The 12,069-nt window shown below is 40.9% G+C and overlaps 2 protein-coding genes across 2 annotated transcripts in view; one reads left to right on the forward strand and one right to left on the reverse strand.

Annotated features, from left to right (window-relative positions):
• BRCA2 (BRCA2 DNA repair associated) overlaps nucleotides 1-4,627 on the forward strand; it is a 147,597-nt gene extending 142,970 nt beyond the window's left edge. The window contains 2 exon segments of the mRNA XM_030202403.1: nucleotides 1,842-1,994; nucleotides 3,949-4,627. Coding sequence (XP_030058263.1) covers nucleotides 1,842-1,994; nucleotides 3,949-4,605 — 810 coding nt within the window. The 3' untranslated portion in view covers nucleotides 4,606-4,627.
• Nucleotides 4,611-12,069, reverse strand: part of N4BP2L1 (NEDD4 binding protein 2 like 1) — a 30,772-nt gene continuing 23,313 nt past the window's right edge. Inside the window, exon 5 of the mRNA XM_030200366.1 lies at nucleotides 4,611-6,353. Within this exon, the coding sequence (XP_030056226.1) occupies nucleotides 6,107-6,353 (247 nt within the window). The 3' untranslated portion in view covers nucleotides 4,611-6,106. The remainder of the gene's footprint in view (nucleotides 6,354-12,069) is intronic.

A 12,069-nucleotide genomic window follows, 5' to 3' on the forward strand; every position in this document is an offset into this window, starting at 1 on the left:
TTGTATGCAGAGTCTGGCATTGGGGGTTCAGTTTAATTTTTGTCTAAATAGAAAGTTTATGATTACTTATTCTATAGTGGATTAGGGTGTATCTGTGTTTGTGAAAAAGACATGGCTTTCAGTTGGCATTGACTGTGCAGGATCGACGATCTGTACTATTCTGTCTGGTTTCGTTTTACAATAGGTGAATTGATGTTCTAGTGCTCACTGTAGTGCTTAAGATGCTTTCCTTTTCCTTGTGTGACTCATAGAAACGACTGCTTATGGTATGGTAAAATTGCTCTATAGGTCGTGTTTTGTATTCTCGGTATGCCTAGTACTGGATTTGGGGGGGGGGGGGGGGTGTTAAAAAAATGACCGGCCCCGGGTGTCAACTACCCTAGCTACGCCACTGCTGCCGACGTCTCCCTTCCCTTGCACTCGTTGGTTCCCTCAGTGTCCCGCCTTCTTCTGACGTCAGAAGAAGGCGGACACTGAGGGAACCAAGAGCGCAAAGGGAAGGGAGATGTCGGCAGCGCTCCGCTTTCACTGACGCTGCTGCGACCAGAAGTAAAAGATTTAAAGGCCCCAGGGCGCGGAGGGAAGGGCAGAGAGGCATGGATGGGAGGGCAGAGAGGCATCGATGGGAGGGCAGGGCCCAGGGAGAGGACAAATTGCTGGAAGGGGAGGGGAGAGAGGATTGCTGGCTATGGATGGAGGAGGGAAGGGCAGAGAGGGACAAGGATGGACATGGGGGCCCAGGGAGAGGACAAATTGCTGGAAATGGAGGGGAGGGGAGAGAGGAGGATTGCTGGCTATGGATGGAGGAGGGAAGGGCAGAGAGGGACAAGAATGGACATGGATGGGAGGGCAGGACTCAGGGAGAGAGGAGAAATTGCTGGAAATGGATATAGAGCAAGAAATGAAGAAGAAAGGAGAAAAGTAAAGAAATAAATGGAAAGGAAGCCCTGGAAATGGAGTTAAGAGGACAGATAGCAGCAGAATCAGATACTGGACCAGCATGATTGAAAAAAGAAAGTCACCAGACAACAAAGGTAGAAAAAAAATCATTTTATTTTCATTTTAGCATTTGGAATATGTCCACTTTGAGAATTTACATCTGCTATCTTATTTTGCAATGTATACCAATTTGTTTCTAAGAATATTGCTGACAATTCCTTTCAGTGTGGCAAGTGGTGAGCGATCATTTTCATGGGGGGGGGGGGGCGTGATCATTTTCACGGGGGGGGGGGGGGCGCCAATTGATAGTCTGCGGGGGGGCGCCAGAGACCCTAGGCACGGCCCTGCTTCTCTCCCTCTGAAGCACCTTGCCTTGCCGGAAACAGGAAGTTGCATCAGAGGAGAGGAGAGCGGAACTCTGTTCTTACTAGGTATGAAGCAGGCACGTATGTGCTGAAATGCTTCAAGTCATCTGTACTACAGCTACACAAGAACTGTTCTTGTATTGAATGAAAGTTTTTTTGTTCATCCCATTCGTTTGTCGAGCCTTCTTACACTGCCCACTTTTTTGTTGTCTATTGACTGTATTTCACATTAGACTGTTTGTTTCTCTGTTTGCCATTAACTACTACTGAAGCCTGATTGTTCTGTGAAGTTTTACTTTGCAGCTCACCATGAACAGAATCTGTTTAGATGTTCTTCAAGTTCACAAGCAGCAAATTATGTGCACTTAATGTCTGCATTAAGTCTACATGAAGGTATTAGTAGGTTAGTTTGGAGAGCATAGTTCAATAGATTTTTGTAATCTCTTGCAGACAGATGTTGAAAATGGCACATAATGATCACTTTGCATATTTAAGAGAAATACAGTTTGAGTGATCTTATTTTCCTTTTTTCCATAGAATGTTAAGAGCTTTTGCAATGATGCTCAGCACAAACTGATAAAATTGAGTCAAACAAGTGCTCCAAGTGTCCTAAAGTCTCCTGCAAACTATTGTTTAGACCCACAGACTCCTACCTTGAAGCTAGGACATGTTGAAGGAAATAAACTTTGGGTAAGACGAGTGTTTTACTTTTTGTGTGTTGAAACTTGTCCATCCTATCAATTTGAAAGAAACTCCATTTACACTATATTTTCCGGAGCACGGTCTCAAAAACTCATGTGCTTCATCTTAGTTTATTCCTGTAAAAGGCATCACAACCTACAAAGTTCCAGTTTATTAGAAATAGACAATTTTGGTAGAGCAGTGTTAGGGCTGATAATGAAACCAGTCACACACGTGTGTGTAGTAGTGTAACCCACAAGTCTTGATGCCTTGTTGCTGTTCATGCACAACTACATTGGGTTCAATTTTCAATAGACTGCTTAGCTGCAAAATGTGTCTGTAGCTTATTTTTAAAGAGAACCTATGTGGGTTTGTTTGTTTTTTCTAATTGGCTGTGTAAAGTACATGTACATAAGGCATGTGTTTATGTTGCAGTAGCTCTTTGTATGAGGTAGCAGAGTGAGAGTGAAACAGTGCACATGCATCAAAAAATCTCATGTACTTACATCGTTCTTTTCCCTGGGAATGCCTTTCCTTAATCCAGCTAAATGTAATATGCAATCTCAGGCATACTTTCAACCAGTATACTAATATATTCTATATAGATAGAGTATATTAGTATATTGTGAGTACTCCACCACCTTCCATTTTATACTTTCAACCAGGCCAGTTTACTGAAGTAAATCCTTATTTACCTGAGTAAATGGCTTGAAAAGCTTTTGGAAAAGCTGTTTGCTTTTAACATGCTAAATTAAAGATAAATTATTTACATTCTTAAGCTTTAATGCTCTAATTTTTGTTATTCAGTATAATGGATAGAACTTGAAGGTGCTCTGAGAATGTCAAAAGCAATTTCAGCTCAAAAAGAGCACCCTATTTGACTGGAAAAAAAAAAGAAGCCGTGGAGAGAAGAGACCTTAGAATCCACATCTCAAAACCACGACCATGTGAACAGAGTGGTTGTTTTAAGCTGTGGATTCTGAGGTCTTTTTTTTCTCCACAGTTTTTTCAGTCAGATAGTGTGGATAAGGGTGTTCTTTTTAAGCTGAAATTGCTTTTGATTTTCTAGCTTGCTATTCAGCTGTATTTTTCACTTGTTAGCTCTGAGGATGTCCCCATCTGTATGCTCATAGAGACAGCTGCTAAACTGACAGTTTGAATGAAGTGGTAAAGTACTAAGGTATTATCCAGTAGCAACATGACGGATGACACACCCACCTTATCTGCTCTCTGCAGCTTTGCTGCTTTGCTCTATAACATTTGGAGGGTTCAGTGGTTTATGCTGATAATAAACTATTTACCTTGTGCTCTATCCGTTCAAAACCGGTAAATAGTGATGCTAATAAATGTTTCTGTCCCATGAAGTGGCAGTAGAGCTACCACTGCTTTGCCACACACCAAATCGGGACTACCGCTGGGCTACCACAGGAGCCCGGCTGTAGTTCCCACCCCCAGCGTGCACCAATTCCGTCACAACAAAAATATGTTTTATTTTTGTAGCATCAGGGCTTACCCGGTGTTAATCAGGCAGTGCGGCGTGCTGCCCAGTTACTGCTGGATTAGCATGGGAGCCCTTACCGTCACTTAAATAGGTGGCAGTAAGGGCTCCCCCTGGAAATGGTCACACACTAATCCCTGTGATTAGCACAGGGCCGTTTCTTTTGGGGAGGGGGGGGGGGCTGAAAACAGCCTTTTTACGGCAGCTTGGTAAAAGTGGTCCTTATTGATTTGAAGGTTTTATCTACCTAGTTTAGTAGGATGTTACATTATAAACTGTATTATACTCCAAGTTTGCATTGTTGGATACCAGAAAAAAATTCTGGTAAGTAGGTTCATTTCCAGCTTGCCAAGTGGCAAATCAAGCAAAATGTTGTTTTTATTCAGAAATAAAGGGATGATATATTGGTAGTTGAATTCCCCTTATACATTAAAAAAAATTTTTTGTTTTCCTGTCTTTATTCAGATGCCGTCTCCCATTACGGACTCAAATTATAAAAAATCAACTCTAATTACTGAACAGAAGTCATCTATACCATGCTCTTCAAGGACAACACCACAGAATTACTACAATGATGAGAGAGAACTGGATACTCCTAAGAACAGGAAAAAAAGAAGGGCATTAGATCATCTTGGGAGAATACCTTTACCAGCACCAGTCACTCCAATACATGTCTTTGTTTCTCCATCTTTGCAAAAAGCCTTTCGACCTCCAAGAAGCAGCAGTGGTGGTGAACAGAACACCATGCAACTGCAAGCGAAGGATCACAACAGTATGACTGTAACACCCCACAAGGAAAGTAATGTAACCAATGCTTTTCCTGGGGGTGATTGGGTGGCTGATGAAGAACTTGCAATGATAAATACCCAAGCACTTTTGTCCAGCTTAGCAAAAGGAAAAATGAACAATTCTATTGGTGAAAGCACCAGTGCACCATCCAGCACATCTTCAGGTGACCCTGTACCAAAAAAAGATGGGCTTCCCCCTTCTTTGGATCCCAGAGGGAATACTTTGGATCAAACTGTTCAAGGAACTGACATGCCACAAGAGCAACACAGTCAATCAGAGGGTTCGGTATTATGCCAGAAGAAACTACAACGAAGAAGAAAACGAAAATGCTAATAGTATGTGTTATATTTCATGTTAATTTATTTAATATTGTATACTTTTGTAAATTTTGTTACACAAGATCAGTTTATGTACACATTCATTGCATGTTGCAAACAGGTTTAATAAAGGATATGTACAGTTGTAGAATGGAAAGGTTAAATTCATTAAACACTCATGTACAAGAGGGTAGCAGTAGTATCATGAAGCTAAAGAAAACTTATTTACCCAATTAAGGGGCTTAGTTACTAACATGTGCAACTGTTAACATGTATTATTTCACCACTAACTTGTGCCATTTTACTACAGGTCTTATTTTATGCAGTGACACCTAGTTAATAGAGAAATAATGTCTTAAGGGTAGTCCATGATAATAATTGCACTCCTAAGTTCTATTAAATTCAAATAATTTTTCAAGATTTTTGAACCAGATTTTACAATCCATGTAATTTAAAAAGAAAAGTCTCTGCAAGTCAGGATGCCAGATCCTAGGGTGAATCAGTGCATTGAAAACTTAACCAGTATTGAAATTTGACACCCATCTGCTGATTGATTTATATTTGGGATCATTTTAGTTACGTTAAAGCCTTTAGAGCTGATTTTTATTAGAATAGTACAGGAGGCCGTAAAACTGTGTTAATAAATCCTACATTAAGTGCAGGAAGCAGAGTTCAATTTGTAATCCTATGTCACAAGAACCACCTTAATTGGATTTTAAAGGAATTTATTTTTGAAATTTGATTAAACCCTATCCAGGGTAAAATCAGCATGTTTGTTTAATCACTATTCAAAGATCATTTTTTAGCCTGTCTGTAATATTAGTATTCAATAGCAGTAAGGATTCTTTACAAAAAAAAATCTAAAGCCCGTTCCCTTACAATTATTCTTTCTAGTCACATGTTAATATAAAATAGTATTTGTATACAAATCTGGTATTTTAGAAAAGTTTCTCTATCTGACACACATGCAGAATCCAGAACAATTTGAGGGTAATTTTATAACATGGCAAGAAGGCACCTATTTTATCTTATAAAATATATGCACATATCCTGCAGAAATAGTGCTTAGACTGTGGTGTTGACATTTATGCCTACTGGTTAGCAGGTATAAATGTTAGAGCGTAAAATTAGGCACTTATTCTATAAAATATGCATGTAAGTTATGACTCTACCCAAACTTCCTTCTCAAATCACGCCTTGCTCTATAAATACATGTGTGATCTTATAAGAGGCCTTTTATTCGTAAAAAAAAAAGTTTATAAAATATCTGGGTGTTGCACTATTACATCGATTATATGAACTCAGAAATCTCATATACAGCTAACAATTTTATTTCACAGGTTTCCATTTCAAAATGAGGTAGGCATTTAAAAAATCAGAACTCAAAAAAACAATACTTTACAAATATTAAAAACAAAAAAGCTACATTATAGACAGCATTTTTAAAAGTCAAAAATAGAATAAACCCTTTATATAAACCCATAATGCACCATCTCTAAATGGATAATTTGATCATCTTAAAACCCACCATAGAATCCACCTCTGAAATTGTCCCTTGTATATCTAGTATTTCCGTGGGCTCTTCTGTTGGATTGTGCTGGTTGTGTATTTACATGAGTCCCAGTGTTACTGGATGTATTTTGTCCACTGTTGCACTTGGTGGTAGTTTTTTCAGAATGAAGCACTGCATGAAAGGTAAGGTCATGTTCATATTGTTCCTTCATGCGCTGTATTTTCTCTCTCGGCACACCATGGCTGTTTCTTCTGATTACCCAATAACAAGCACATTGGTTAGCTACTGCATTCAAAATCAAACTAAGCTTGTTGTCCTAAGGTTTTAATTCCAAATAAATAGTTTGTCATTAAATTGCATGACCTCTCTTAGTTATAGAATACAAGTGCCACTGCCCGTTTCACTCAAACTGCTCCCCTGGTTGAGAAAAGAAAAGGTTGCTTCTTGGTTCTCTGGCTTTACCTGCTTTGTACATGAGCTTGTAGTCCTTCCTTTCTTCCAAGAATAAAGTCAAGACCAACTAAGAGGGTCTTCTACTAAGGCAGTCACTAAAATTGTGGGCACGCTAAACATTAGAGATGCCAATGCATTCCTATTGGTGTCTGTAATGTTTACCGCGCCCCAAAAAACCATGAGCGCACCTTAGTAAAAGACGCCTTTAGCTTGTTCTTTATGGCATATACTCAAGTAAATGACATAAGCTGATTGAAGAATTTTGCTTTTCATCTCTCAGTCTGAATTCAAATTTTCTTTAATGAAGACTCAAGACAGTCTTTTCATTACAAAACTAGAATACTGTCAAGCACAATTGGTCTCCTTTTAACACACCAGAACTTGAACAGCAAGGGTTATAACAATTAGAAATCAGATGTTTAGATATATTTGTGTACTTACATACTGTACTTCCTCACTGGGCGACAGAGTGATTTACAGCAAATAATACACAAGAAAATCCAAAGGACATCAAAATAAAATCCTAATAAAATTATAGACAATTAAAATAAGTCAAACAAGGAGTCATGTGACACTATGCGGGAGGGTGATCGCAAGTGAGCGACGCTCCGGCCCTTATCCTAATCCCCCGAGAATCGTACTGAATTTTGGTCCCCGCAAAAGCGAACAGTAAGACCAGAACGGAGGCGGAACGTAGTGGATATTGTTTTAGCAACTAATGCAGTGCCGATGGCGACAAAAGCTGCCCAGAAAGAGTAGCTCCGCAGCAAACCGCCAGAATCCAAAATGGCGGCTTCCCCGAGTTCCGCGGACTCATCGGTCTCGTCGGCTTGGGTGGCCAAGATAACAACGGAAATGACAGCGGTATTGGAGGAGATGTTGGAGTGGCATTTAACACCTATAAGCACCAGATTGGAACAGCTGCAAACGCGGATGGAAGACCTGACCCGGGAATGTGTCGCATTTCAAACGAGGACAAGTGAGGTGGAAGACAGAGTGACGGAGGTGGAGGGCACGCAAAAGACTATGCAAAAGAAACTGGAGTCTCTGGAACAAAAAATGGAGGACATAGAGAACCATTCCAGGAGGAACAACTTAAGTCTTGTGGGGTTCCCTGAAAGCGTGAGAGACAAGGACCTAACAGCAGTGCTTGAGAGCTGGCTAGCAAAGGCCATTGCATTTCCCGCTGATCTGGGACCAGTAAGAGTGGAGAGAGCCCATAGATTAGGGCCCCGCAGGGCTAACGATGATAAACCTAGAGTGATTATCCTGCGGATCCTCAATTTTACTCATAAGCAATTTATACTGCGGTCCTCACGTACAGACAAAACACTTGTCATATGATAACAAGCAGATCCTGTGCTTTCAGGACTATTCGGCTGGAGTGGCGGGACGGAGGTGGGCTTTTTCGCTGCTTTGTTTCAAGCTATTTTTGTGGAAAATCCGATTTGCCTTGATATACCCAGCTATTTTAAAGATCACCCATAAGGGAACAGACCATTCTCTTGAAACAGTAATAGAGAACCAGAGATTTGTGACGCAGCTGGAAGAGGAATGTGCAACCGGCTTGGGATGAGTAAAGCCATATAGAGAAGGCGGCTGAAACTTGGCATCCTCTCTGGAGCAGAGACTTTTAGAAGCAATGAGTAGCGAAAAGGAGACATTTGGAACAAGTAAAGGGGATTTTGCCCTTGCCCTAGGGGCTGGAGAGGTGGAGGTTGGGGCATGAACATATTCTACTCTACCCCACACCATTCTTATAGGATAGGTTGGAAGTGTGTTGAAAGTTATTGTTTGCATTGGTTTTGTTGGTAATGGTTAAAAACACTGTTACGGCCTAATGGGCAGAGGTTGGAGAGTGAGGATGGGGACTGTCAATGTGAGAGGGGGAGGATGTGGAGGCGTCAAGACGTGACAGTTTCCATGCTGGGAACAGAGGTCAAGGGGAGGTAGGGGGGAGGGGGGCTGTAGGAAGGGAATAACCGAGAGGCTGTCAATGACTATAATAGGGTGTCAACGGGGAGGGTATAAGGGCTGGAAGATAGTGTTAGGAAGACATGGAAGATTAAGGACAGGGATGGATCTGGAGAGGTGCTGGCTGAGAGGCCTCTCTGCAGTTGGATTGCAAAGAATCATGACAAGTGTTGCCTTTGGTCATATGTAACCTATGGAAATTGCGAAGATTTAGGTGTGAGTTACAGTCATGTTAAATGTCATCAATAAAAGGTTAGAGTATAGTACTGGAAAGGAAGGGAGGGGGGAGGATGGGGTAGGGTGAAAGAAAAGTATTATAATATGATAAAAAGAATACGCCTAGCTCTTAATTGGATGTTTTGACGTTTAATGTATGGAATACGGAGCTTGTTGGATGGTTCCTTTGTAGAATCATCAATAAAAAATGTTGAAACATAAAATAAGTCAAACAAAATAAGTAGAAGCAAGCAACTACAGAAAAGTAGATTAAAGAGGCCAAGCCTTACTGTACTTTACTAAGGATGAAAGATCTTTAATCTCCTTAATTCCTAAATTGGGCCTATACAAGAGCGCTATTTTGTCTTTGAGAATGTTATCCCATCAGGATCTTGAAGCTGGGGCGACTGCAACATTCTTCCTGGAACATGATGTAAGACACAGAAACCCAGAGATTGAGGAGATAAATTTATTGAAATCCTTAAAAATCCAAAGGCTTATTTTAAAATCTGGCAATTGTAAAGATGAATGTGATCTGTGGCCTCTGCTCTAGAAACTAATTGAGCACCTGTCTTGTGTACTACTCAAAGCTTATTAAAATTCTTTATGGGAGAACCCAGTAGTCCAAATGAGTTTTTGACAGAACATGGACCACCACAATTAATTAATTCATCCCTCCCCAGGTAAGGACACAGATTTGATATTTCAAAGGGCATAGAAAGAGGCCTCTACATTGTCAGACTGGCAGCTACCCCTATCATATCTACTTTATGGCAAGGCTCCTGGAAAGTGCCATGCAACCCAATCAAAGAACGAGACCCTCTGAATATTAGGTCTATGAAGTCATAACATGATTTAGTTTTAACTTAAGTCAACCAGTTTGCCACCTTGCCTAAACATTTATTAGATCTCACATTTGTATCTGAACAGTGCTCTTCCTAATCACAATAAATTTGGGATATCAGCAACATACATAGTAAATTTAAAATCTGTATTGCTGCTGATACGAGTCAGTATTTCCATATAAATATGGTAAAGAAATGGTGACAAACTTGAACCCTGGAAGACCCCAAATTCTAAGCCACAGACTGATCTATTTACTTAAATTTATAATGTGCTAATTGTCACATCTGAGTAGGTTTAAACCTCCATGCCTAGTAAAAACACAATGCATACAGCACCCCAGCATACCCACTTTAAGAAGGGGGCCAAGCTAGCCTTAACACTTTAAGCAGCAAAACCATAAAACTTACAAGGTAAGGAGATGCTGTGAGTTTAATCTAGAAAGAGAGAAGAGAACGGTTCAGCAACTGATAATGGAACCCATGCAAAAGAGGATTTCACTGGACCTGGTGCTTATGAATAAGAAGTGTTTCTGATGTAATTGGGCGATCATCTGGCATCCAGTGAATACTGGATGATATGGTTCATTCAGAAGTGAAAACCTTTAAACTTAGGTTTTCCTTAAGTTTGTCAAGGTGAGGGAATACCTCAAGGGTTTGTTGCCTGGATGGGAACATCTCGGAAGTAGAAGAGCAGTGGGGGGGGGGGGGGGGGGGGGAGGAGGAGATATTTTAACAGCAACAAACCTTTTTGTTAGGAAAATAAACTAAAAAGGGGGGAAAAGCTACCATGGTTTCTAAAACACTAACTGAAAAAGAGTTTTGCGTAAACTACAAGCGATCACAGACAGAGGAAGATAAGCCAGCATATTTGGGAAAGCAAACATGCAAATGGAAGAAATAGTTAAAACAGGGGGTCAAGACATTTTTGTTGCTGTTATTTACATATGTTAGTGACAGGAGTACATGCAACGTTAGAATTGTCAGACTCGAGGGTGAAGGGGAGGAATTGAAAAGGATAAAGCAGAATGCTTAACAATTTTCTGTTCTGTGTTAGCAGGTAATGGCTAGTACTAGAGTCACAGAAAACAAATACAAATAGGGATGTTTAGAAGAGCTAGCTAAACTTAAAAGTAGGCAAGGCAATGAGGCCAGGTGGAATACTTCAAAGCAATGCTCCATCCTAGCAAAAATGTACTGGTATTAATATGTAGCACTACCCTTAGGAGGTGAAGTGAGCAGAGGGCTATGCCTCCACACCAGCCATGCCCCATGCAACTAGCCACAATGTCTAGCAACGAGAACAAGTTGGCTTGCTACAAATCCCAACACAAATTACATGCTCACTTGGTCATATATGCAGAATATGAATCCAGCCTCACCAACTACAGATTAAATGAATGAAAATTAGAAATAGAAATGTGGAGACAAAATCTGAACTGGAAATCCCAAGAAGCTGGATTGCAAAGTCCACTCTATTCACCTACCAAGGAGACTGAGGGACAGTAAAGCCCTCAGTCTCCTTGGTAGGTGAACAGTGTGTTGGGGAGGGGGGGGGGGGTCAGTATAGGACAGCAGCCAGGAAAGGCTCCTACCCGTTTAGCACTGCTCAGCAGGCTGTCCACAGATATTCAGGGATGCTTAACAATACAGTGAAAACTGAATATTCCCTCTGTCAACTGCAGCACTATGCAGTTGGTGCTGGGGGGCATCAGCCTTATTTAATGCTGGGGTTCACATAGCTAACAGGGCACATAAGACCACAAAACTGGCAGTCTTAGCTATGCACACACACCATCACCTGCATAACTTCTGAGTCAGCAGCGGACATGAACAGGTGGCATTAACTACCCCTGTTATCTGTTACACTAAAGGGGGGGGAATGCACTAAAGTCGTCATTAGAGCCGTTCCGTACTAAATTCCATAGCGAATCGGTAGGGAACAGCTATGCATCAAGGAAAGGGAATGCAAATAAGCTATTCGTTGTAGCTCACTTGCATTCTCTATTCCATCGTAAAACTGTCAGCCAATCCGCCGGTCAAGCATGCGCAGAGCAGCAAAGCGTTATGCTGGCTGCTCGTGCCAAAAAAAATCTAAGTGCTCGTCCTTTTTTTTTTTTTTTTTTATATAAAGGATTTGAACCCACCACCTCTGTATTACAAGACTGCAGCTCTAACCACTCAACCACAACTATACTTACTTGGATGTCTCTCCCTTACTTCCAGGTCTCTGAGCTGAGTGAATCACGGCACAAAAGGACGTTTTTATTATTGCGTGGGGGAGAGGGCCCACACAAAATGGATGTTTTTTTTAACTGAAGTTTTATTTAAAAAAATCAAACAGGCTCCAATGCTGCAGGCTCTTTTTTGGACATTCAACCCCGCAATAATAAAAACGTCCTTTTTGGCCATGCTTCACTCAGCTGAGAGACCTGGAAGTCTCTGAGCCAATCACAGCGTGTTTAGCTCAGCTAAACACGCT

The sequence above is a fragment of the Microcaecilia unicolor genome, chromosome 4, assembly GCF_901765095.1.
Source record: "Microcaecilia unicolor chromosome 4, aMicUni1.1, whole genome shotgun sequence".
Lineage (NCBI taxonomy): Eukaryota > Metazoa > Chordata > Amphibia > Gymnophiona > Siphonopidae > Microcaecilia > Microcaecilia unicolor.